This window comes from Cervus canadensis, chromosome 23 (assembly GCF_019320065.1).
Source record: "Cervus canadensis isolate Bull #8, Minnesota chromosome 23, ASM1932006v1, whole genome shotgun sequence".
Lineage (NCBI taxonomy): Eukaryota > Metazoa > Chordata > Mammalia > Artiodactyla > Cervidae > Cervus > Cervus canadensis.
The window spans coordinates 39123798-39147177 of NC_057408.1; the positions used below are offsets into that span (position 1 = coordinate 39123798).

At 36.7% G+C, this 23380-nt stretch overlaps 1 protein-coding gene across 1 annotated transcript in view; it reads left to right on the plus strand.

Moving 5' to 3' along the window:
* CCDC178 (coiled-coil domain containing 178) overlaps window positions 1-23380 on the plus strand; it is a 369825-nt gene that overhangs the window by 109647 nt on the left and 236798 nt on the right. The window contains exons 13-15 of the mRNA XM_043444502.1: window positions 14240-14302; window positions 15702-15863; window positions 17423-17536. Coding sequence (XP_043300437.1) covers window positions 14240-14302; window positions 15702-15863; window positions 17423-17536 — 339 coding nt within the window. The remainder of the gene's footprint in view (window positions 1-14239; window positions 14303-15701; window positions 15864-17422; window positions 17537-23380) is intronic.

A 23380-nucleotide genomic window follows, 5' to 3' on the forward strand; every position in this document is an offset into this window, starting at 1 on the left:
TTCTCCCTTTGTAATGTCCCACTGTATTTCAATGACTAATTAAGGAAAGTCTATATAATTTTCTGAGTCAGGGCATCATGTTTTCCTTGCAGAAAATTTTGTGTATTTGTTGATCCTGGCCTGAAATTAGTCCTTAGTACATGTCATCCAGAAATTAATTACAACCAAACCACCTCTGAGCTAGATTTGAAAAATAACCTTCTAGTATCTTAGAAGTAGACTTTCTGAATTTTCTTTTTCAAATACATCATAAAATGCCCCAATAAGTTTTAGGCAACTTAGACTAGAAGCTATTCGGAACAATCAAAATATCTAGCAGTTTCTGGAATTTTCCAGCTGTTGCAAATGATTTGCCACAGTATTTCCATACATTCAATCCTAATAACTGGTCTATTCAGAAAAGATGTGATTAGCCAGGTCCTAGGATAAAATTAGCTAATAGTGATGGGAGATGAATCAATAAAAGGGAAAAGTGTGTTCAATTATGGTGTGACCAGAAAATCATTCAGTGTTACCTGGAGAATGTGATATTGTAAAAACTAAATCTTGAAAGCTCTCATCAGATGTTAAGAACTTCTTAACACTTCAGTAGAAGATTTCTATGCAAGCTGCAGGAATTTCAGGGCTTTTTGCTCAGACATATTGGAATTTTGGTAGAAAAGTGAAATATCAAGCCACTCTGATTCCAGGATAAACTTATAGTGTTACAACTAAGTGGAAACTTAGTAGAAAAGAATGGCAGTAGAAAGGGTTACAGAGTTTTCTGCAAGCTTATTGTATGCGGGTCTCTTTATACAAGTTAATTAATTTAACATTCATAATTCTGTGTGGTTGTTTTTAATATGCTCACTTTGGAATTATTAATACACTTATTTTAGAGTGATTTTCCAAAGTAGCATGGCTTTTAGGTAGCTCTGGTGACTTTGGGGACAAGTTCTTCTGATGCTGGTCTTGGAATAAAATAGTCAATTGGATACTAACTAAACATACACTCTGAACAACAAAGAGTCAGTTAGGTTCAAAAATTCAAAATAACCATAGTAGGGATCATTTTCAAGACTTTGGGTTTTTTAGCGTGGCATTAGGGTCACAGCAAAATTGAGTTGAAGGACAGAGTATTTTAACTGCCCTAAAAATCTTGTATGCTCCTCTTCTTCATTCCTCTCCTGAAATCATGGCAACCACTGATCTTTTACTCCATACTTTCATGTTTTCCACATTGTCCTATAGTTGAGATCACACAATAGGTAGCCGTTTCAGATTGATTTCTTTTATTTACTAATATACATTTAAGGTTTCTCTGTGTGTTTTCATGACATAAAATAGCTCATTTCTTTTTAGCACTGAATAATATTCTACCGTCTGGCTGCCACTGTTTATCCATTCATCTGTTGATAAGTATCTGGGTTGCTTCCAAGTATTGGCAGCTATAAATAAAGTCACTATAAACATCCATGTGCAGGTTTTTGTGTGGGTCTGTGTTTCCAACTCCTTTGCGTAAATACCAAGTAATGTGATTGCTGGATCTTAAAATAAGAATATAGTTTTGTCTCAGACCAAAACGTCTTCCAGAGTGGTTGGATCATCTGTTTCTTCTTCTGTGAATTTTGGAAGATTGTGCCTCTTAAGGAATTGGTGATTATCTAGGTTACATAATTTTTAAGCAAATAATTTTTCAGTGTTCCTTTATTATCCTTACAATGTACATGGGATTTGTAGTGATGTCTCTGTTTTCATTCTTTTCTTCTGCATATTTTGTATTTAATTTGCTGTTGTTTTTATAGGTTTCTAAGGTGGAAACCTAGGTTTTTGATGTGAGACCTTTTTCTTTTCTGATATATGTATTCAGTGCTGTGAATTTCCTTAAGTACTGCTTTTACTGTGTATCACAAATTTTGATAAATTACATCCCCATTTTTTATTTAGTTCAAAATATTTTAAAATTCTTTTGCAGTTGATTCTTGGATTATGTATTATTTAAAAATATGTTTAGTCTCTCCATATTTTGGAATTTTCTGGTTATCTCTCTGTTATTTATTTCTACTTTAATTCCCTTGTGGTCTGATCCAAGATATTGCATGATTCTGTTTCAAAAAATGTAGATGTTTAATGGTTATTTTTTCTTTTTTTAAATTGAAGTATAATTGATTTACAATGTTGTGCTAGTTTCTTGTACAGTAATGTAATTCATATATATATATATATATTCTTTTTCACATTACGTTTCCATTGTAGTTTAGTAGCGGATACTACATATAGTTCCCAATCTTCATCTATTCACATATGGTAGCCTATCAGCTAACCCCAAACTCCTGATTTATTCCTCCCCACCTCCCTTCCCCTTTGGTAATGATAGTTTGTTTTCTATGCCTGTGAGTCTGTTCTGTTTCATGAATAAGTTCATTTGTGTCATATTTTAGATTATACATATAAGTGATATCATATGGAATTTGTGTTTCTCTGTTTGACTTATTTCACTTAGTATTTACTCTCTAGGTCCATCCATGTTTCTGCAAATAGCATTATGTCATTCTTTTTCATGGCTGAGTAGTGTTTTTTTAAGTGTCATTTTTAATGCTATGTGAAAAAGACAATTGTTATGTCCTTAGACTATTCTAGGCCACAGTAGTATGGTCTATAACTTTATAGTTTAAAAGTTTGTTAGTTTCCTTGAGTTCTTTCTTTTTTTTTCCCAAATATTTCAAGCAACCCGGAACTTTTTTTTTTAAAAAAATCTTGGCTCTCATTTCAATTATTTGTTCATTTCTGAATCAAAGTTTATAGACCCTTTATTTGACTAAAGTGAAAGTCAGAACCTACTGAGCAAGTCCATTTCAATAACAGAACAAAGCTTTAATAAGCCAAAATTTGACTTGTGCACTATACAGCTTCTTCCAGGTAAGACTGATGATTTTTTTTTTTGCAATTCTTAAATTTATTTTTATTGGAATATAGTTGCTTTACAATCTTGTGTTAATTTCTGCTGTAGAGCAAAGTGATCAGCTATATGTATAATGCAACCCCTCTTTTTGGGATTTCCTTCCAATGTAGGTCGTCACAGAGTACTGAGTAGAGAGCTCCCTATGCTATACAGTAGGTTCTCATTAGTTATCTACGCATGTCAACCCCAATCTCCCACCACCCCTTCCCCCTTGGTATCCATACATTTGTTCTCTATATCTGTGTCTCTGTTTCTGCTTTGCAAATAAGTTCATCTGTATCATTTTTCTAGATTTCACATATAAGTAATATTATATAATATTTCTTTTTCTCTTTCTGACTTCACACTGCATGACAATCTCTGGGTCCATCCACATCTCTGCAGATGGCATCATTTCATTCCTTTTTATGGCTGAGTAATATTCCATTGTGTGTGTGTGTGTGTGTACAGATTTATCCATTCCTTCGTTGATGGACATTTAGGTTTTTTCCACATCCTGGCTATTGTAAACAGTGCTGCAATGAACATTGGAGTGCTTGTATCTTTTTGAATTATGGTTTTATCTGGGTATATGCCCAGGAGTGCATTTGTTGGGTCATATGGTAGCTCTGCATAACGCTGGGCTGGAAGAAGCACAAACTGGAATCAAGACTGCCAGGAGAAATATCAATAACCTCAGATATGTAGATGACACCACCCTTATGGCAGAAAGTGAAGATGAACTAAAGCGCCTCTTGATGAAAGTGAAAGAGGAGAGTGAAAAAGTTGGCTGAATGCTCAACATTCAGAAAAGTAAGATCATGGCATCTGGTCCCATCACTTCATGGGAAATAGATGGGGAGACAGTGGAAACAGTGTCAGACTTTATTTTTGGGGGGCTCCAAAATCACTGCAGATGGTGATTGCAGCCATGAAATTAAAAGACTCTTACTCATTGGAAGGAAAGTTATGGCCAACCTAGACAGAATATTAAAAAGCAGAGACATTACTTTGCCAACAAAGTTCCGTCTGGTCAAGGCTATGGTTTTTCCAGTGGTCATGTATGGATGTGAGAGTTGGACTGTGAAGAAAGCTGAGCGTCGAAAAATTGAGGCTTTTGGAAGTTGTGACTAGAAGGTTAGTTTTCAAGGCTATGGTTTTTCCCGTAGTCATGTATGGATGTGAGAGTTGGACTATAAAGAAAGATAAGGGCTGAAGAATTGATGCTTTTGGGCTGTGGTGTTGGAGAAGACTCTTGAGAGCACCTTGGACTGCAAGGAGATCCAACCAGTCCATCCTGAAGGAGATCAGTCCTGGGTGTTCATTGGAAGGACTGATGCTGAAGCTGAAACTCCGGTACTTTTGCCACCTCATGCGACGAGTTGACTCATTGGAAAAGACCCTGATGCTGGGAGGGATTGGGGGCAGGAGGAGAAGGGGACGACAGAGGATGAGATAGTTGGATGGCATCACCGACTCGATGGACATGAGTTTGAGTAAACTCCAGGAGTTGGTGGTGGACAAGGAGGCCTGGTGTGCTGCGATTCATGGGGTCGCAAAGAGTCAGACACGACTGAGCGACTGAATTGAACTGAACTGATGGTAGCCCTGTTTTCAGTTTTATAAGAACCTCAGTACCGTTCTCCATAGTGACTGTACCTATTTACATTCCCAGCAACATTGTAAGAGGGTCCTTTTTCCCCATAATTCTCTCCAGCATTGATTGTTTGTAGATTTTTTGATGATGGCTCTTCTGACTGTTGTGAGGTGCTACCTCATTGTAGTTTTGATTTGCATTTCTCTAATTTTGAATTAGTGATGTTGAGCATCTTTTCGTATGTTTGTTGGCCCTCTGTATGTTTTCTTTTTTTTTTGGAGAAATGTCTCCAGTGGAGAAGAGACAGTCTCTTCAATAAGGAATTCTGGAAAGACTGGACAGCTACATGTGAAAGAATGATGTTAGAACACCCGAACACCCTCTAACACCATACAGAAAAATAAACTCAAAGTGGAATAAAGACCTAAATATAAGGCCAGACACTATAAACCTCTTAGAAGAAAGCATACTCAGAACACTCTTGGACATAAATTGCAGCAAGATCTTTTTGACTCACCTCCTGGAGTAATAAAAATAAATGAATGAGACCTAATCAAGGTTAAAAGATTTTGCACAGCAGAGGAAGCCATAAACAAGATGAAAAGATAACCTTTAGATTTGGGGAAAATATTTGCAAATGAAGTAGCTGACAAGGGATTAATCTCCAAAATATACAAACAGCTCATGCAACTCAATATTAAAAAACAAGGGAAACAAACCAATCAAAAAATGGACAGATGACATGATGGTATTTATAAAAATGATTATATGATGAATATTCTGATATTTTTTCATTTAGATTCTTGAGGGTTTATGTCTCTTATTGAAATCTAGAAGATACTACTTTTCATCATCTGCTACTGCCTCTATTGATACTGACACTATGTCCTTGGCTTTTAACAAAGGCTGGTAAAAGTATGTTCAAAATTGACCATTGGTACTTAGGTTTTTCATACTAGTGAGAGAAGTGGTCATACTGTGCAAAATGGTCAAAAAATCTATGCACCTGGTTTACTTTAGATTTCAGAACTAAGAGAAAAATATTCTTGATATAAATTTTATTCCTTCCCTTATTAATAATGAAGCATGCTCTAAAGTTTCATGTGTCCCTCTATTTTAAGTAACCTGGAAGCTCAGAGTCACTTGTGCTTTAAATTGATAGCATAGTCACTTTTCTTTCTCTCTCTTTGATCCGTATTTTCACTCTTTTTCTTTTGTTCCATTAGATTTTAGTTTACTAAGATTCTTCTGTACTACATTCAGAGGAGGAATACTTCAGCAAAGTTGAATGAAAGGAAGTCATTAATTGTAATATTGGGACATCCAATTAGTCGTACATGTTCACTGGGGAAAAGTGTTAAGATAACAGATAAAACAGAGATAGAATGAAGGTATGTTAACGCTTAAGTTCTTCAAGAGGCAACTAGGTGTTCCCTTAGTTAAGTAGCAGTTTATTTTCCTGACACATGTACGTGGGAGTAGTAAATAGACCTGGAAGGTATGGTATAAATAAAGCATATTGATGGCACAAGCATTTGAGAACAAAATTAAACTTTATTTGACTTGTTGCAAAAACTGTATGAAAACATAACTTCCATTCCTATTCCACTGGAGTAGGGCTTTGTTTGCCAGAAAGGAGGTGATGAATTAGCTCCTCAGTATTTCCATTTAAATCTGTGAATTTTGTTTCTTTTTCTCTCTTTTCAAAGGGATATGTGATTTTGTTGAAAGAGTATAGGTTTTGGAGTCAAACGTTTCCTAATTTAAATTCCTGTTCTGCTAAGTATTTATTTTGAAAATATTGAGAATATTGCTTAACCATATTGAGCCTAGGTTTTTCACCTCTTAAATGTGTATAACAATACTTACATTGTGCCTTGTGGATAAATGAATAATATTGAATATAAAACGTTTTGGAGCCTGATAGATGGTATATTTTTAAAAATATTAGGGATAAACAACTTAACTGCATAGAATGGGGCTACTTTCACTTTTTAGGATAATGCAGTCTTCAATAACTGACTTGCACGTTTAACTCAAGTCTGTCTCCTGATAAATGTGTAGATTCTAAGTAACATATTGAAAGTAATCTGCTTGTTGAATACTTAATGTGAATATCTCCTTGTCTACTACTTTGTATGCATTATCTTCTACTCTCACAGTAACTTTGTGAAAAAAGAACATGTTTTGCCAATTTTACATAAATCAAAACTAATATTTGATAAAGGCAAAGACATATCAGTATAGCGACTCTCATAAGCTGCTGGAGTATCCAGCTCAGTATAAATTAATAGAACCTTTCTGAGAAGTTAATTTATCCATAATAAGTAAAGAATTTGAAGTGTATTCAAAATCTATAATTCATTAACATTATTTATAAAAATAAGATTTAAAATCACCAGAAAACAAAGATAAACAGAAGCTATATAGATGCAATTTAAAGGTGTTTATGATTAATTACATAATAACTGCTAGAAAGTACGTTACAGGGGGACAAGAATTATTGTCTATTTTGTACACTGCTGCATCCCTAGGTCTAACAGTACTTAGAACAAAGTAAGTCCTCAGTAAATTTTTATGGAAAGCTTGAGTACATAGGTAAAATACAGTGGGAAAATTTAAATACATAAATTTCTAGGTAATAGAGTAATAGTTAAATATATGAGTACAAGTATATATTGTGGGTTCATTTCATTTAGAATTTTTAAAATTAATGAAATTCCTCTTTTTTAAGTGGCTGAAAAAGAACTTACAAGGGTAATTTTACCCAAGATAGTATTCAATCCCTAGACCTAAAAAGGAATTCACCAAAAAATCAAAATGTGTTATCTCTGGCTTTATGGTTTCATTTTGATTGTTTTAGTTTTAAAATATTTCTACAAAAAGCACATATACCTTCATAAAAAATGATAGATGAAATAGCACTGTTGTGTTTACTTTTGGATAGAACCAGGTTGGGTGGGCCGCATCCTGGACTTGCATTAGGGTCCTGACCACCTAAAACTGCCCTAGCAATTCACAGCCAGAGCTGCCTTGCACCACTAATTCAGCCCAGCCCACTTGCAGAAATCCCAAATATTGCTTTATGCTTTTAATTCTTAATTTTAAAGTCAATGTCCCTCTCTTCGTGTCTCATACCTTATGTAATGAATTCTACAACCTTTTCCTTAGTGCCCCTTTTGTCGCTGGAAATCAAATGGATGAAACATCTGTGATTATGAGCTTAGATCTATTTATGCTTAGTTTCTCCTTCCCTTTTCTCTTTAAACATGGGTCTTTGGACACAGAGCATTGACTGTTCCACTTTGCTCTTTAGCTGTCCTTTCTGCTCACGCAGCAGTCTCTTCCATTAGAATAGCTCTCTGCTGCCACCTTCTGGTTTCTGGCTGCTAAAGCCGGGCAGCAAGTCAAAGGGGATGGTTTCAGTGTAGGCTCTTCTGAGCCTGTGAGATGCTGTCGACTCCCTTTCCTTCAGCTTCTTTCAAACTCTTCAAAGCGATCTTTTTTATATATTTTTACTCCTATTCTCCAAAACCATATTTGACTAGTTGTGACAGAGGCCTTATAGCCACGAAGTGTAGATTATTTATTGTCTAGCCCTTCACAGGGAAAGCTTACAGACCTTGGTCTGAAGCATGTAGGAATAGCAGATGCAGGGGATATTCACAGCCTGTAGGGATGCGGGAACGTACCCATATAAGAGTCAGTTGTGGAAGAAGCTGTTCTCCTGCGAAGCAGGATAAGGCATTATAGGAGAGGGCGTGGCTGTGCTCAGCGCGTGGCCCAGAAGCAGAGAACCTTGGTGTAGGTTGACTGGAGTGTGAATAGAGTTTCTGGGTGGAGAACCTGGCTGAGGGCTGGAGGTTCCTCACGGACCAGCCAACAGCAGTTTTGCATGAGGAAGGAGAAATTAGAACCAAAACAAGGCTGGGAATCCCCTTGCCCTGTGAGCCCTTCTGAGCCCTCTACTGATAAAGCCTTACTTTACTCCAGCCGGCAGAAGAAAACTGTTCACCGTTCACGTACAAGACCCTGCTCCAGTATCTCAAATCAGAGTTAAGAGTGCAGTGAGAGGTAAGAGACAGTAATTAGGTAACAGGCACAAATATGCAATCCACACGCAGACTTCTCTGATTTGGTTGGTTGCCACATGATTGAGTTATAACATGTTGCATTTGTTATCACTTTTAAGTTCCCTTTAATCTTATAATGTCCCTTACACTTTTGTTTAGTTTGTCTCTCATTATATAGACATTTTTTAAGGAGTCAAGGCCAGTTACTTTGCAGAATTTCTCTCAATGTGGATTGATCTTTGTGTGTACTCATGACTAGATTCAGGTAAAACACTTGTGGCAGGAATATGACATAAGTTATAATATTGTATCAATAATACATATCATAAAACGCATGGTGTAAGTTTGTCTCATAACCAGTGAGAATTGTTGTCCAGTCACTAAGTCGTGTCCAACTCTTTGCCACCCCATGGACTGCATAGCATGCAGTCCTCCCCTGTCCTTCACTGTCTCCCAGAGTTTGCTTAGATTCATGTCCATTGAGTCGATCATGCCATCTAACCATCTCGTCCTCTGCCGTCCTCTTCTCCTTTTGCCTTCAATCTTTCCCATCTTCAGAGTGTTTTCCAGTGAGTCAGTTCTTTGCATCAGGTGGCCAAAGTGATAACTAGTGATAGTAACTTTGATCATTTGGTTAAAGTTATGGTCAATAGACTTATCCATCCTCCTGTTATAATTAACAAGTACTCAACTGAGTGATAGTCTTACTTAGTGACTCAGATGCTAAAGAATCCACCTACAGTGTGGGAGACCTGGGTTCGATCCCTGGGTCAGGAAGATCCCCTGGAGAAGGGATAGGGTACCCACATTCAGTATTCTGGCCTGGAGAATCCCATAGATTCTCCTGGCGGACTACAGTCCATGGGGTCGCAAAGAGTTGAACACGACTGAGTGGACTTTCACTTTTACTTTCAACTGAGTGAAATTGTAAGAATATGGAACTGTTTCCAGAAAGTTCACCCAGTGGACTTAGCATTCACTGATAATTCTTGGTTGAATTACCAATGATTGACTTCACTATTGTAACCAGTGTGAAATGACACTGTTTCTGGGCTTTCATTCCCTTGACCATACTCTGGCAGACTGAAAAACTGAAAAGCCTGGCCTAGGCTGGCCTGCAGAGTGCATTCCTGAGAAAGGCAGTCTTCGTTCAGTGCTTATTCAGTTGCTTATCTTCTTGCCTTCCCTACTTCCTCACCCGTTTCTCTGCATCTCAGGGAAAATGTCCTGCAGGCCTTGTTTCATTGTTTCTCCTCAAGATGCTGTTTATGAGTGAGAATCTGTGTGATAGTTGGATGAATCCCAAGTTTCTCATTATATAGAAAGATATTTTAAAAACATATTTTTGAATGTGAAAAGCCCTGACATTTTACAATTTCATACTCCAGCCTAGGGACTAATTTTTGTTGTTGTTGTTGTTATTTGTTTATGCATTTGTGCAGTAAATTGCTCATTTAGTAGAGATTATGTGCCAGACAGAGGACTGAAAGCTGAGCAGCGAAGGGGCTTACTTCAGAGTGCTGTATGGTAGCCCAGGCTGCAATGTCAAGCAGCTCGGCATTGATACTTGTTGAATCTTAGTCATGTGGCAACTGCCATGACATTTGTGACCTTGTGAAAGGACAGATGTGACCTTTCTCATCTCTGAACTGTGGGCCTGGCATGCTGCATTCCATGGGGTTACTAACAGTCAGACATGACTGGGTGACTGAACAACAACAATAGTTGTAGCTAAGTCACTAAATGGATATGATGACTCATATGCATGTGCATGTTGCACGAACACATACACACACAACACACAGGCAGCTCTCACTTTCTGTAGCCTCAAGTTAACGGAAACTTGTGCATCTCTGATCATTTTGCAAGGTCCCTACATGGATTGATAGGGGTGCCTATCTGTATAAAATATTCTAGGAAGTTCCCTGGGATACAGCACATTCTCAAAAATGGTACTTAGATGATTAACTCTGGAAATCTTTTTACAACTACTGTAGCTCATTGTCATTGTCCAGTCTCTCTTTTTGAATGTTTTCAATGGTAAGCAATCAGTATTTTGCTAAGAACACTACACTCTGGTTCTTATGTTAAGCCTACAGTAATTCATATCCATTTTACCCTGCTACTGTTTTTTTTTGCAGTGACATAATCCATGCTGCAGAATTTAAAAAGAAGCATCTCCCTAGTGTTCATAACCTTCTAAGCAGATTCTGTTTTAGAGCCAGCTATCGTGTCAATGGAGCCTTACCAGCTGACACTAATGGTAAAGAATCCGCCTGCAATACAGGAGATGGAAGAGACCTGGGTTCGATCCCTGGGTTGGGGAGATCCCCTAGAGGAAGGCATGGCAACCCATTCCAGTATTCTTGCCTGGAGAATCCCATGTACAAGGGAGTCTGGTGAACTACAGTCCATGAGGTCGCAAAGAGTTGGACATGAAGCAACCTAGCTTGCACATACACATGGCATCACTGGCAGATTGGTCTCAGTTTGATTCCTCTGTCTGTGGAATAGGTGGCTGAGTTACAGAATCCAACAGTCCAATTGCTTAGAAAGCCTAATGGAAGAGCTGACTTTGCAAAGAAAGAGACACAGGACAGTCAGAAGGCTCTACAATAAATATTTCACTCACATTGAAGGATCCTAGGTATCTAGGAGTCACTGAGATCCTAAGGCAATGAAATGAAGTCCCTGGGCTCTCTGTGTGGATTAGCATCCTGCTTCCAACGTGTGCTAGCTTTTTGTATTCTGGCAATTTATATAATCTGTCCCAATTTTCCCATTTGCAAAAGGGGACAGTACTAACGATTTCATGGATTTCGTTGTGAGGTTAAAACAAACTCTACATAGTAGGCAGGTAATAATACTTTGCCTGTAAGTCTTAGTAGCACTAATGGTACTTTTATCATTGAGGGGACTCATGACAGAAGCTTCGTGGACATAACTGCCCAGATTCTACTTCAGGAACCAGTTAAGTCACTTTGCTTGAGGTCATTCCCCTTCCAGGGGCAGCAAAGCTGGGGGCCTGTTCTTGCTCCAGGACACCCCATGGTGTTGACCAAGCTTCTTGTTGGGGATGCTTTGTATTAAGAGTTCATCCTGTGTTTTTGCCTAATCCTGCATCGTCTCCCATCTTCTTTCTATTTTCCCATCATGCCCCCTCTCCAGTCCAACAGGAGTTGATTCCAAATACATGCCTTAATAAGAATTCCGCACACAAAACCCCACCACCTCAGAGTCAGCTTTACAGGGAATGCTTCTTATGACAACAGGAAGGGATGACAAATGGGTCCCCAGACTCAGATGTTGCACTGTGTGGCCTGAGACCTGTGACCCTCAGAGCTCACTTTATGTCATTCTTAGGCTAATTCTCGGGTTCTTGAAGGTCATGGTAACTTGGTAGTTCTCCCAGGAAGTGGTCGACTTCCCAGCATTTGGCCACTGCCCAGATGGACAGATTATGCTTTCAGGAAGGGGATAGTACTGAGGGAAGGCTTTGAACATCTGGCTGGAAACACACCCTGTGGCTGGTGGAAGTTGAAATCGGCAGCCCAGTCAATAACAGGTACTGGGTTGGCCAAAAAATTCATTTGGTTATTTCCATACCATCGTCCAGAAAAATCTGAATGACCGTTTTGGCCAACCCAGTAGTTTCCCTTCTGGTGACCAGTCATTTGAGCTTGCTCTGAGTCATGGAGGTTTGGGGGCGTGGTAGGAAACAGAGCCTGAGAGGCAGGAGTGAAGCTCCAGATGTTGTCTTACAAGAAGTGCACATTGATCCACTGGTAATAGGTTGACTTGGTTTTGTATAGAAATACAGGTTTCAAAATTTCATGGGACTCTTTCCCTTCTTTTCAAAGAAATGCAATTGTTTTACTCTTGCATCTTCAGACTTCTAGCCTATTTTATTATAATGTCTCATATACTGGCTTTCCAGGTGGCAGAGTGGTAAAGAATTTGCCTGCCAGTGCAGGAGAGGCAGGAGACTCCTTGAGTTCAGTCCCTGAGTCGGGAAGATCCCCTGGAGAAGGAAATTGCAACCCACTCCACCATTCTTGCCTGGGAAATCCAGTGGACAGAGGAGCCTGGCAGGCTACAGTCCATGGGGTCACAGAGCATTGTACATAGGGACTGAGCACACACACTGCCTACAGTTTTTATTGGCCTTATATATGCAAATTCTTTTTGTATGATGTTAATTTATGTAAGTTCAGGAACTTGAATTCACTTAAACAATAGAGTTCTTTCTTACTGGCAATTAAAAAAAAAACAAAAAACTTAAAAGGATGAATGAATCTTAAGGAAACACTAATTAATCCCCATTGCAGTCCAAGTAACCTTCCTAAAACACACACCTTGCTTAACATTCTTCACTAATTTTCTTCCTGTGCCTTAAAGATACTACATAAGCTGATAGTTTATCTTTTCAGCTTCATGCCTTACCATTCTGCAATTTTATCTCCTTGATAAACACACACACACATTTTTCAGTTACTATTTTTAAAGACAGTATATTTTTTCCAGTCTATAGAGTCATTTGTAATTTGGTTCCCTTAATACTAAATTTTTAACTAGTTGGTAAAACTCTTGTTATCTGTTATCATGTTAGAAGAGGCAACTAATTTCTTTTAAATTATCAAAATACATCATTGAATAAATTGGTTTTAGATATAGGTATATCCTTGGGTGAAGTGATATATTAAAGGTATTGCTTTGTTTATCTCCTCTTTTCTTCTTTGGAGTTATTTTGCTTCACTTTAGGAGAGTGTAATTTTGATGGGTTGCTATACTAAGAAAAGGGGTTGTAGGAGAGATTTATTGACTTGTTTCTTTAGAATGTCTGTAGACTCTGAGATATGATAGGGGTTCAGTAATGAAGGAGGAATTTTAGAGAACTTCCACAGTTCTTTACAAAGCCATACATCTTTTTTAAATATAGAGGACAGCTTAAATCTAGGACAACTCCTCCCTCAAATAAGGGGTTCCAAGAGGTAATTCTAAACACAGAAGGAAATTTTTGAGTTACTTCTAAATCTGGTTGTGTGATAATATAAAGTACAACTATAAAGACATTAAGACTCTCTATCCAAGTATCAAACAGAAAATTTTTCCACATATTTTTTGTCCACCATCTTTCAAGGTATGATTTTTTAAAATAAGAAAGAACCAAATAGAAAAAATTTTCTAGCCACATGGAGAATCTGATCATATTTTGTAAACTTTAAGCTTGAATTCATCTGTCTCGCTTTCAAAATGGAATGTGTTAATTCTGGAAAATAGTAAAAGAAATAGTAAATAGAAAATAGTAAAATAAAAAAAAGATATTTTTAAAAAGAGTAATTGAAGACTATCTAGTTTTTCCTTTTTGATTTTCTTACTTTGATATTTTAGTTCAAGTTTATAACATACAATTAATTGAACAGATATTCTGTATTCTATTTTCTGATGTATCACTTACTAATTTTGCCTCAGATAACATCAGGGTTTAATTTATTTATTTTTAATTATAATACTCAGTTTGTAATGAGCAGTTAGTCTTCATTTTAACCTAAGTAAAGTGTATTTTGTGTTAGCAGTTGTCTTAAAATGTTTTGTGACTTTTCATACATAAAACCTCGTTTTGTTTTTAAAAAAATTGATAATGTATAGGGCAGAGAAGACTTCCTGAAGAGACTCACTCGAGGTGAAGTGGCTAATGGAATGATGATTCAGGTAAACCCAATTGGTTTCAATATTTTATTCTTCTTTTAATTTGTAGTTTACTTAGCATTTTAAATTTGCCTGTAATGAGGCATCTTTTCACTACTTGGTTTGCAAGCCAGCAGTTTTCCCTCCTTAGTTGATGACACTTGCCCTCTATGTACGACTAGCAGTGTCTGATCATGCATAAAGAAACTGACCTCTCATACGCATATCTCATTTTGTGGCTTAATGGGAATTTCTGCCAGTCTAGTAAAAGCAGTGGGATCCTATTCCTAAGTGTCTCTTTAGTTTGCTTTGTGATGATGTTATGTTTTCTTTAGTTTTAGTGTCTTTCAGCTGAATTCTTTTATTTAAGACTGAGAAAAAATATGCTATTATATTTCTATATAAAGATTTTGAAACTAAAACATTATAGCTAGCAGGGCTTCCCTGGTGGCTCAGATGGTGAAGAATTTGCCTGCAATGCAGGAGATCTGGGTTGGGAAGACCCCCTGGAGAAGGGAACAGTTACCCACTTCAGTATTCCGGCCTGGAGAAAGCCATGGGCAGAAGAGCCAGGCAGGCTGCAGGCCATGGGTTCACAAAGAGTTGGACAGGACTGACTGACTTTCACTTTCACTGTTTAGCTATAAACATTAGCTATAAACACTGTATAGCTTTTTTTTTACTTTTTAAAATCTTTGTCTACCACCTGCATGTCTTTTGGATCCTAGATTAGGTGTTCTGAACCCTGGCATGTTTCTAGACTGCCTCCCCTTCAGAAATACATACGTATTTGAAACCAATACTGTAAAAAGAGTAAAATCAAGACACAAAACAGTCCAAAACAGGTTATTAAAAAAATAATTGAGATTATCTGTACCTCTGTTCTTCTCTGAAGCAAAAACAAGTTTTGTAATTTTTTTTCTATTGGCAAATTTGATATTTTCAAACATATAAAAGCAGTGTCTAATTCTGTATGTTTGAAAATGCCAAATTGTCTCATTTTTTTCCCGCTGTTTTAAGTCCAGTAATTCAATAATATTCCAGATCTTTTTGCTTAATAGTTTGTTATGAATTTCTTTTTATTGGTTTTATTTGGTCTTAGACTGCAGGACTTACATATATTACAACATTTGTCATTAAAGTGCCCTCTAACCTTATTATCCTCCAATACATAAGAATATTTGATTTTTATTGTCTATTAAACTTTTTCTCAATTTTTTCTAATAATGCCTTTAAATATGCTATATTTTAATAATATCTTTACGTATACACTCTGTAAATATACTATATTTCTACCTATTGCTTTTTTATGGTGGCATTTATTGTTTTGATTTTTAAATATTACTACCCAGCACAGGATAAAGTCTCAATAAATGTTTAGGTAGTTAATAACAATGAATTATTTAATAATATTTACTGGCAGAAAAAACTCTTTTGCCTTCAAGAAGAACAGACACTTGAGAAGCAGGAGCTTCTGAGAAAGAAAGCGATCTATTCCCTAGCACTGGGGGAAATGGAGAAACCGCTGCTTAAACTGGAAGAAGAAGCTGAAAGAATCAAAACTTGCCACCAAGAACATGCTGACGTAAGCATTCATCATTAATCCAGAAACTAATTTGCAGGAGTATGTAGGTTGCTAAATCATTTATGCAATTTACGGTATCATTTGGAAAATTGGGATTTCACATCAGAAGACATAAAAGCATGGACGAAATAAGCAACTATTCTAGGACCACACAACTGGTCTACAGTGGAGTTATATAGCAAGACTAATGCTATTTCCTGGAACCCTTTACTTAGAGTGTACCTAGGAAAAGCAATTTCCAAATGAATGGGTGGGAATTTTTCTGGTATGATTACCCATTGTAGGAAATTTAATTCAAAGTCTTCACTGCTTGTTAGTAAAATTCCAAAGCTGTGCTTGTTCAAATATGAAAGATAATGCATCCTGACATTTTCATGGTAAATTTGTGATGTGTATAGATGAAGTGAAGACAGCTGGGATGAAAAATAAGCAAATGTTGATAAAATATTTTCAGAACAACAAGTTTATGGCAGTAACTGATATTACTAGCCCTTCCCAAGAAAAGATTTAATAGAAAAAATATGTATACATCATATCATTAGTCTTTTGAAGAAGTAGAAGGTGTGGTAAGAGTTATACATTCTTGTCCTCAGCTGCAGGGAGAACATGCATATATTCGTTTGAGCCATTTTGGCAACAGAATTGTTTTTTCTTTGCAAATGATTATGTGACTTTGTATTTTTAGACATTACTACTTTTTAGAATTTCATTTATTAAAGACTTTGTGATTTTCAGTTTCCTTATTATGAAATTTTATTTTGATCTTCAAAGCATCTCTCTAAAATAAGCAAGAGAGAGTTTAGCTGTAACATAGACATGAGAAAACTTGAGCCTACCTGCATGAAGCAACTTGTGCAAGGGCATAAACCATGGAAACAACAAATTCTGAGTGTACATCTCAATTTAGGACTTCCAGTGCTTATCCCAGAGCTCATGTAATGAATATATAACCAGTACTATGAACCAGTGAGATAAATTATTTTAAACAATGGCTCCTCCTTACACTAATGATAGGAGTTTATTAGTTACATCAAAGCCTTGGTGTAATCATCTGAGAATGATAATGAATACCAGAAAAGATTAATGACTTTTATTTTTTTATTTTATACTAGCCATTGTTTTCTACTTTCTTGTAGTTCAGTAATCAATTTTGGTTTATTATTCCTTAGTAGTGTATAAATTATGAACACTATTAATTTAGCATAAATTCTTGGAAGAATAAGTTTTCACACACTATAATGAGTACTGAAAATTTGGAGTTTTAATTTTGATTAAAATGTTTAAATATTGTGAGGAAAATTTATTATTTCTATGTGAGTTTATTAGTTGTTATTACTTAGCCAAAATTGATTAGCATTTTATTTTCTGTGGTTATTCAAGTTGATATTAGGATTATGGATATCATAGTATGTTTTTGTAATTCATGTGTGGTCATCCTTTCCTTTTACACCAAAATACATGTTGTTGTTATTAAAATAGTCGCTTGGGAACTATCTACCCTAAATCAAGACAGTTGGACTATTAATATTGCACATCTTAATTTCTAAATTATCTTATAGTTGCTAGATGAAGTAATTGAGAAGAGAGGACAAGTTAAAAGAAATGTAGAAAAAACTAAGAAAAAATTGCGAAGAAAGGGGAAGAAAACCCAGGATGCAATAATAAAAACTGAGGTAAGAAATTTAATATCAAAAAATTATTTTGAATTTGCAGCCTCTTCATGTAAATGAAAACTATTCCAGCAAATTTAATTTTAGATGAATGTCTGTCATTTATAATTGGTTGCACTAAATTGATTTTGCATGCATGTGTGCACACAGGGGTGCCCACGTGCACACACACACACACACACACACAGAGCCTCTGTGTCTTCCTTTTCTCTCTTACACTGTCTTTTCTTCTCTTACTGGGCTAGTGTATCTTCCCATTACCTTTCCTACACAGTGGATAGAGGGATTTGTAGTGACTTAGACAGTACCATGTTTCTGAAGATGAGACCAGTGTACAGACTAAAGCGTTTGTTAATATCTGACATGTTACCCTCAAGCTGATATGTAGGCTGCGTGAACCAACTGGCTGTGTATCAGAGGGCTTTAACATACCATTTAAAGCATTGTCTTTAACTTTCCATCCTCTGAATGTATTTTAAAGGTAGCACCAATATCTGCTAATAGTCAGACAAGACTTAGAGACTGGAGCACCACCACCAGCAGTAGGATTTGTCAGGGAACAGCATGTGGGCCATGAGGTAGAGGTGCAATTGTATTTAAATAAAGCTAACCCTAGGGCCACAAAAGAAATATTTTTAAACATTACCAAGGAAAATAATGTGTATAATAATAATAACATGTTAATATTTTGCATTTTTAAGAAATATTTTGCATGGTTCTAAGTGCTCAGACCTATTAACTAATTTCATCTTCATGATGATTCTGTGAAGAGTGTGCTATTATTATCTCTATTCTGTGCTTGAAGAATCTGATGCATTGTTTTTTAATTAAGTTGCTCAGTTTCACACACCTTCTTAATGATGGTGTTGAGATTCATTATATCTGACACTAGAATCTATCTATGCTCTTAACTATTACATTATACTGGTCAAATCATACAGGTTACTTTATCCACCCTAATAAAGTAAAATCATAACTCAATACCAAAATTATAACAAAAAGTGATATGTAGACCACTGAAAATATTTTTTAATCACATTTTCATTATTTACTTCTGTGTTAAGAATATTTAGAAATACAATTTATAACTTACTTACAAGTGACTGATGATAAAGTATAAAGCAGAATTTATGAGATGGGCCAATGTTACAATTTGGTATTACCAGTAAAGTATTTTGGTAAAAGCAACTGAAAGTATTTGGCATATCTATTAAAGGCAAAGAGAACATGTTATAAGAAGAATTAAAAGAGGCATATTTACATACAAAATTGCATAGCAATTTGTCCTAAAATCTTGATGAATTATATAATTTATCTATAAAAGACAAATTATGAAAACTAATAAAAAATGAGCAAAAATAGATCAATAACAATAAAATTGGTATAATTTTAGTAAAGGCAAGGACAATCATAGATACTTTATAAGCCTCCCTACAAAAACCAGGTTCAGAGCATAAGAAAGCGTGGAAAGTGTTTAAATTTATTATATAAATATATAACACTGAAATCCTAACTGAAAAATATATAAGAAAGAAATGTGCAAGTGATCTCACTTATGAACATAAATGACAGTTTAAAATATATTGTGAATTGAATTTTGCAATGTGCTGAAAAGAATATACTATGCAAAATAAGACTCCTTTGATGAATGTGAAGATGACTCAACATAAATGTACTCATATAATTCATTGCATGTACAGAAATGAAAGGTAGTTCACTTAAAATAAAATTGATAAGATTCAAAAGCCACTTATTTATGTTTTAAAGAAGTCTTAACTTGATAACGTGTAATAGTATCTACCAATATCTTCCAGCAAACATGATGTTTAATTATAAATCATTATGTGCATTTCCATTAAAATCAGGGATAAAGCATTCAGGCCAGCTCTCACTACCCAGCATACTACTGTCCTTAATAACAAAGTACTTGTAACATAAGTCACGAAAGATAAAACATATGTGTTCAAGACTGCAGTGGAATGCCTCTAGAGTTCTTCTATCCACATCTGCATATTTGCTAAAATATTAATTAAAAATTGCCAAAGGTGGTATATCTAACAAACACAAATAAATTTCAGTGGAAAACATGGCTGAATACCTTGTGTGTGTGCCCAGCATCATAGAAGTTACTAAGAGTTGGAGGATTAGAGAAGAAGGCTTCTTTGTCTTTTGTTTGTCCTTCACATTAATTTGTCTTTACAATTACTGTTGAGTTCTTAAAATGTCTTAAATATTGCTGGAAGTTTCTGGAGTTGGGGAAGTAAAAGGAGAACTTGGTTCACTCAAGAAATACATCATCTTGTCGGGATCAGACAGCCTTAATACACTGTGAGCAGAGCCATGACCGCGATGTAATAGTGTGGGAAGAGTCAGGCAGGAGTAAACACAGATGAATCAAGGGCATCCGGGAGGAGTTTTCAGAGGAGGTGATGTCTAAGCACAAGAACTACTAATAGAAAATTTGGAGGTTGAATCTTTGCCTTGCTATGATGTTGTCGACTACAGAGATTATATACACAAAAAGACTGAAAGAATAATTGGCGCTGGAAGCATTCAACAAATGGTTCCCATTACTTCTATTATTATATAGTTTTTAATTTGATGAAGAAATGAAGTTAGGACATTTTAGAAACAGACCTTGTGTTTGCAAAGCAAAGAGGTCATGTGAGAATGCTGTGTGTTTGTGGAATTGCAAGCACTTCGGCATGACCAGAGATCAGGTTACCTGTTAATAAGACTGAAAAGAGATTAAGTTAGTGAGAAGGCTAATGCCTAGATGAAGGAATGCCTGTGTGTCATGCTGTGGAACTCTATTCTAAAGAAAATTGCAGACATTATTAATAGCATATGTTAAGGCCTCATTATGTTGATTGGTATATAAATAGTACTATGTGTCCCTGGCAGCTCAGATGGTAAAGAATCTGCCTGCAATGCAGGAGACCTGGGTTTGATCCCTGGGTCAGGAAGATCCCCTGGAGAAGAGAATGGCTTTCTTTCTCCTTCCGTATTCTTTCCTGGAGTATTCCATGGACAGAGGAGCCTGACGGGCTACAGTTCACAGGGTCACAAAGATTTGACTGAGTAACTGACACCGTCACTTTCACTTTTCATAGCAGCATTGCTGCCTTCTAAGAACCTAAGTTAGACAAATAATTTTATCTTTTACTCTGCATAAACGTTTCAGTCATGGCCCAAGCTAAATAGTATTACTGAGTTTTTACTATGTTTAGCCCCATATTAAATCTTAGGTGTAGAACCTGGAAATAGTACATTTAGATAATGTGAAAATATTTATTAAATCTTAAATAAATATTTAAAATGTTTTTTGGAATTAATAATTTAGAATCTGAATATAATTTGTATTATCTACTATTTTGAAAATATGTGGTTTCAAAGTTTTTTAGATAAAGTAATGAAAAATGTTTTATAGTAAAGCGTTAATTAACTTCGTTTCAGATTTCCAGAACCTTCCAAGTCTGGGCATGAAACTGTCTTTGGGTGGAGAGCCTCAAAATTGCTGAAACCTGTTACCAGGCTAGAGAAAAAAATTAGTCAGTTCAGTTCAGTCGCTCAGTTGCATCCCACTCTTTGCGACCCCATGAATCGCAGCACGCCAGGCCTCCCTGTCCATCACCAACTCCCGAAGTTTACTCAAACTCATGTCTATCGAGTCGGCAATGCCACCCAGCCATCTCATCATCTGTCATCCCCTTCTCCTCCTGCCCCCAATCCCTCCCAGCATCAGGGTCTTTTCCAATGGGTCAGCTCTTTGCATGAGGTGGCCAAAGTATTGGAGTTTCAGCTCCAGCATCAGTCCTTCGAATGAACACCCAGGACTGATCTCCTTCAGGATGGACTGGTTGGATCTCCTTCATCGCAAGCGACTCTCAAGGCTTCTCAACACACAGTTGCAAAAGCATCAATTCTCATGCCAGCTATTCTTCACAGTTACTCTCACATCCATAAATGATCACTGGAAAAACCATAGCCTTACTAGACAGACCCTTGTTGACAAAGTAATGTCTCTGCTTTTTAATATGCCTTCTAGGTTGGTCATAAATTTCCTTCCAAGGAGTAAGCGTCTTTTAATTTCATGGTTGCAATCACCATCTGCAGTGTACTTTGAGCCCAAAAAATAAAGTTGACACTGTTTCCCCATCTATTTGCCCTGAAGTGATGGGACCGGATGCCATAATCTTAGTTTTCTGAATGTTGAGCTTTAAGCAACTTTTTCACTCTCCTCTTTCACTTCATCAAGAGGCTCTTTAGTTCTTCTTCACTTTCTGCCATAAAGGTGGTGTCATCTGCATATCTGAGGTTATTGATATTTCTCCCAGCAATCTTGATTCCAGCTTGTGCTTCTTCCAGCCCAGCGTTTCTCGTGATGTACTCTGCATATAAGTTAAATAAGCAGGGTGACAATATACAGCCTTGACGTACTCCTTTTCCTATTTGGAACCAGTCTGTTGTTCCATGTCCAGTTCTAACTGTTGCTTCCTGACCTGCATACAGGTTTCTCAAGAGGCAGGTCAGGTGGTCTGGTATGCCCATCTCTTTCAGAATTTCCACAGTTTATGTGTATCCACACAGCAAAGGTTGGCATGGCAATAAGCAGAAGATAGGTTATTTCTGCGAAATTCTCTTGCTTTTTGATGATCCAGCGGATGTGGAATTTGGATCTCTGGTATCCTCTGCCTTTTTGTAAAGACCTTGAAATCTGGAAGTTCACGGTTCTTTTAGCTGAAGCCTGTCTGAGAATTTGTGCATTACTCGTGTTAACTAGCGTGTGAATGAGTGCAATTTGTGAGTTTACATTCTTTGGGATTGCTTCTTTGTGATTGGAAAGAAAACTGTCTTTTCCAGTCTCTGTTGGCCACTGCTGAGTCTTCCAAAGTTTTGCTGATATGGAGTTCAGCACTTTCCACAGCAATAATCTTTCAGGAGCGTTGAAATACTCACGGAATTACCATCACCGTCCACCAGCTTTTTCATAGTGATCGCTTCTAAGGCCCACTGACTTCCATTTCGATGTCCCTAGGTGATTGAGTCACTCACAATGTGAATCTGGTCGATGAAATCTTTTTGTACAGTTTTCTTTGTGTATTTCTTCTTGCCACCTCTTTTAGATACTTCGCTCTGTAGGCCATACCTTTTGCTTATGCCCATTTTTGCCTGAAATGTTCCCTTGATATCTCTAATTTTCTTGAGGAGATCTCTAGTCTTTCGCATTCTGTTGTTTTCCTCTATTTCTTTGCATTGATCACTGAGGAAGGCTTTCTTATCTCTCCTTGCTATTCTTAGGAACTCTGCATTCAAATTGGAATATCTTTCCTTTTCTCCTTTGCCTTTCGCTTCTCTTCTTTTCACAGCTATTTGTAAGGCCTCCTCAGACAACCATTTTGCCTTTTTGCATTTCTTTTCCATGGGGATGGTCTTGATCCCTGTCTCCTGTACAATGTCACGAACCTCCATACATAGTTCATCAGGCACTCTGTCTATCAGATCTAGTCCCTTAAATCTATTTCTCACTTCCCCCCAAATTATAAATGTACTGTTTATGCCTAAATTCCAATTTGCTCTGTTGACACTTCAGCATTCATAAAGACTCACTAATGGTTCTTGGGGTCTCCCAAATTTTGCCACACTCAGGATACGCAGACATATACTCTTGATTGACATATGGCATCTAACAATTTCTTATTGTGGGATATCTCTAATATTTTTGAAACCATGGAAGGGGATATGATGCTCACATTTATCAAAGCCTCACTGAAGGTACCTATGAGTGAATGAGTGAAAGTCGCTCAGTCGTGTCCAACTCTTTGCAACCCCATGGACTCTACAGTT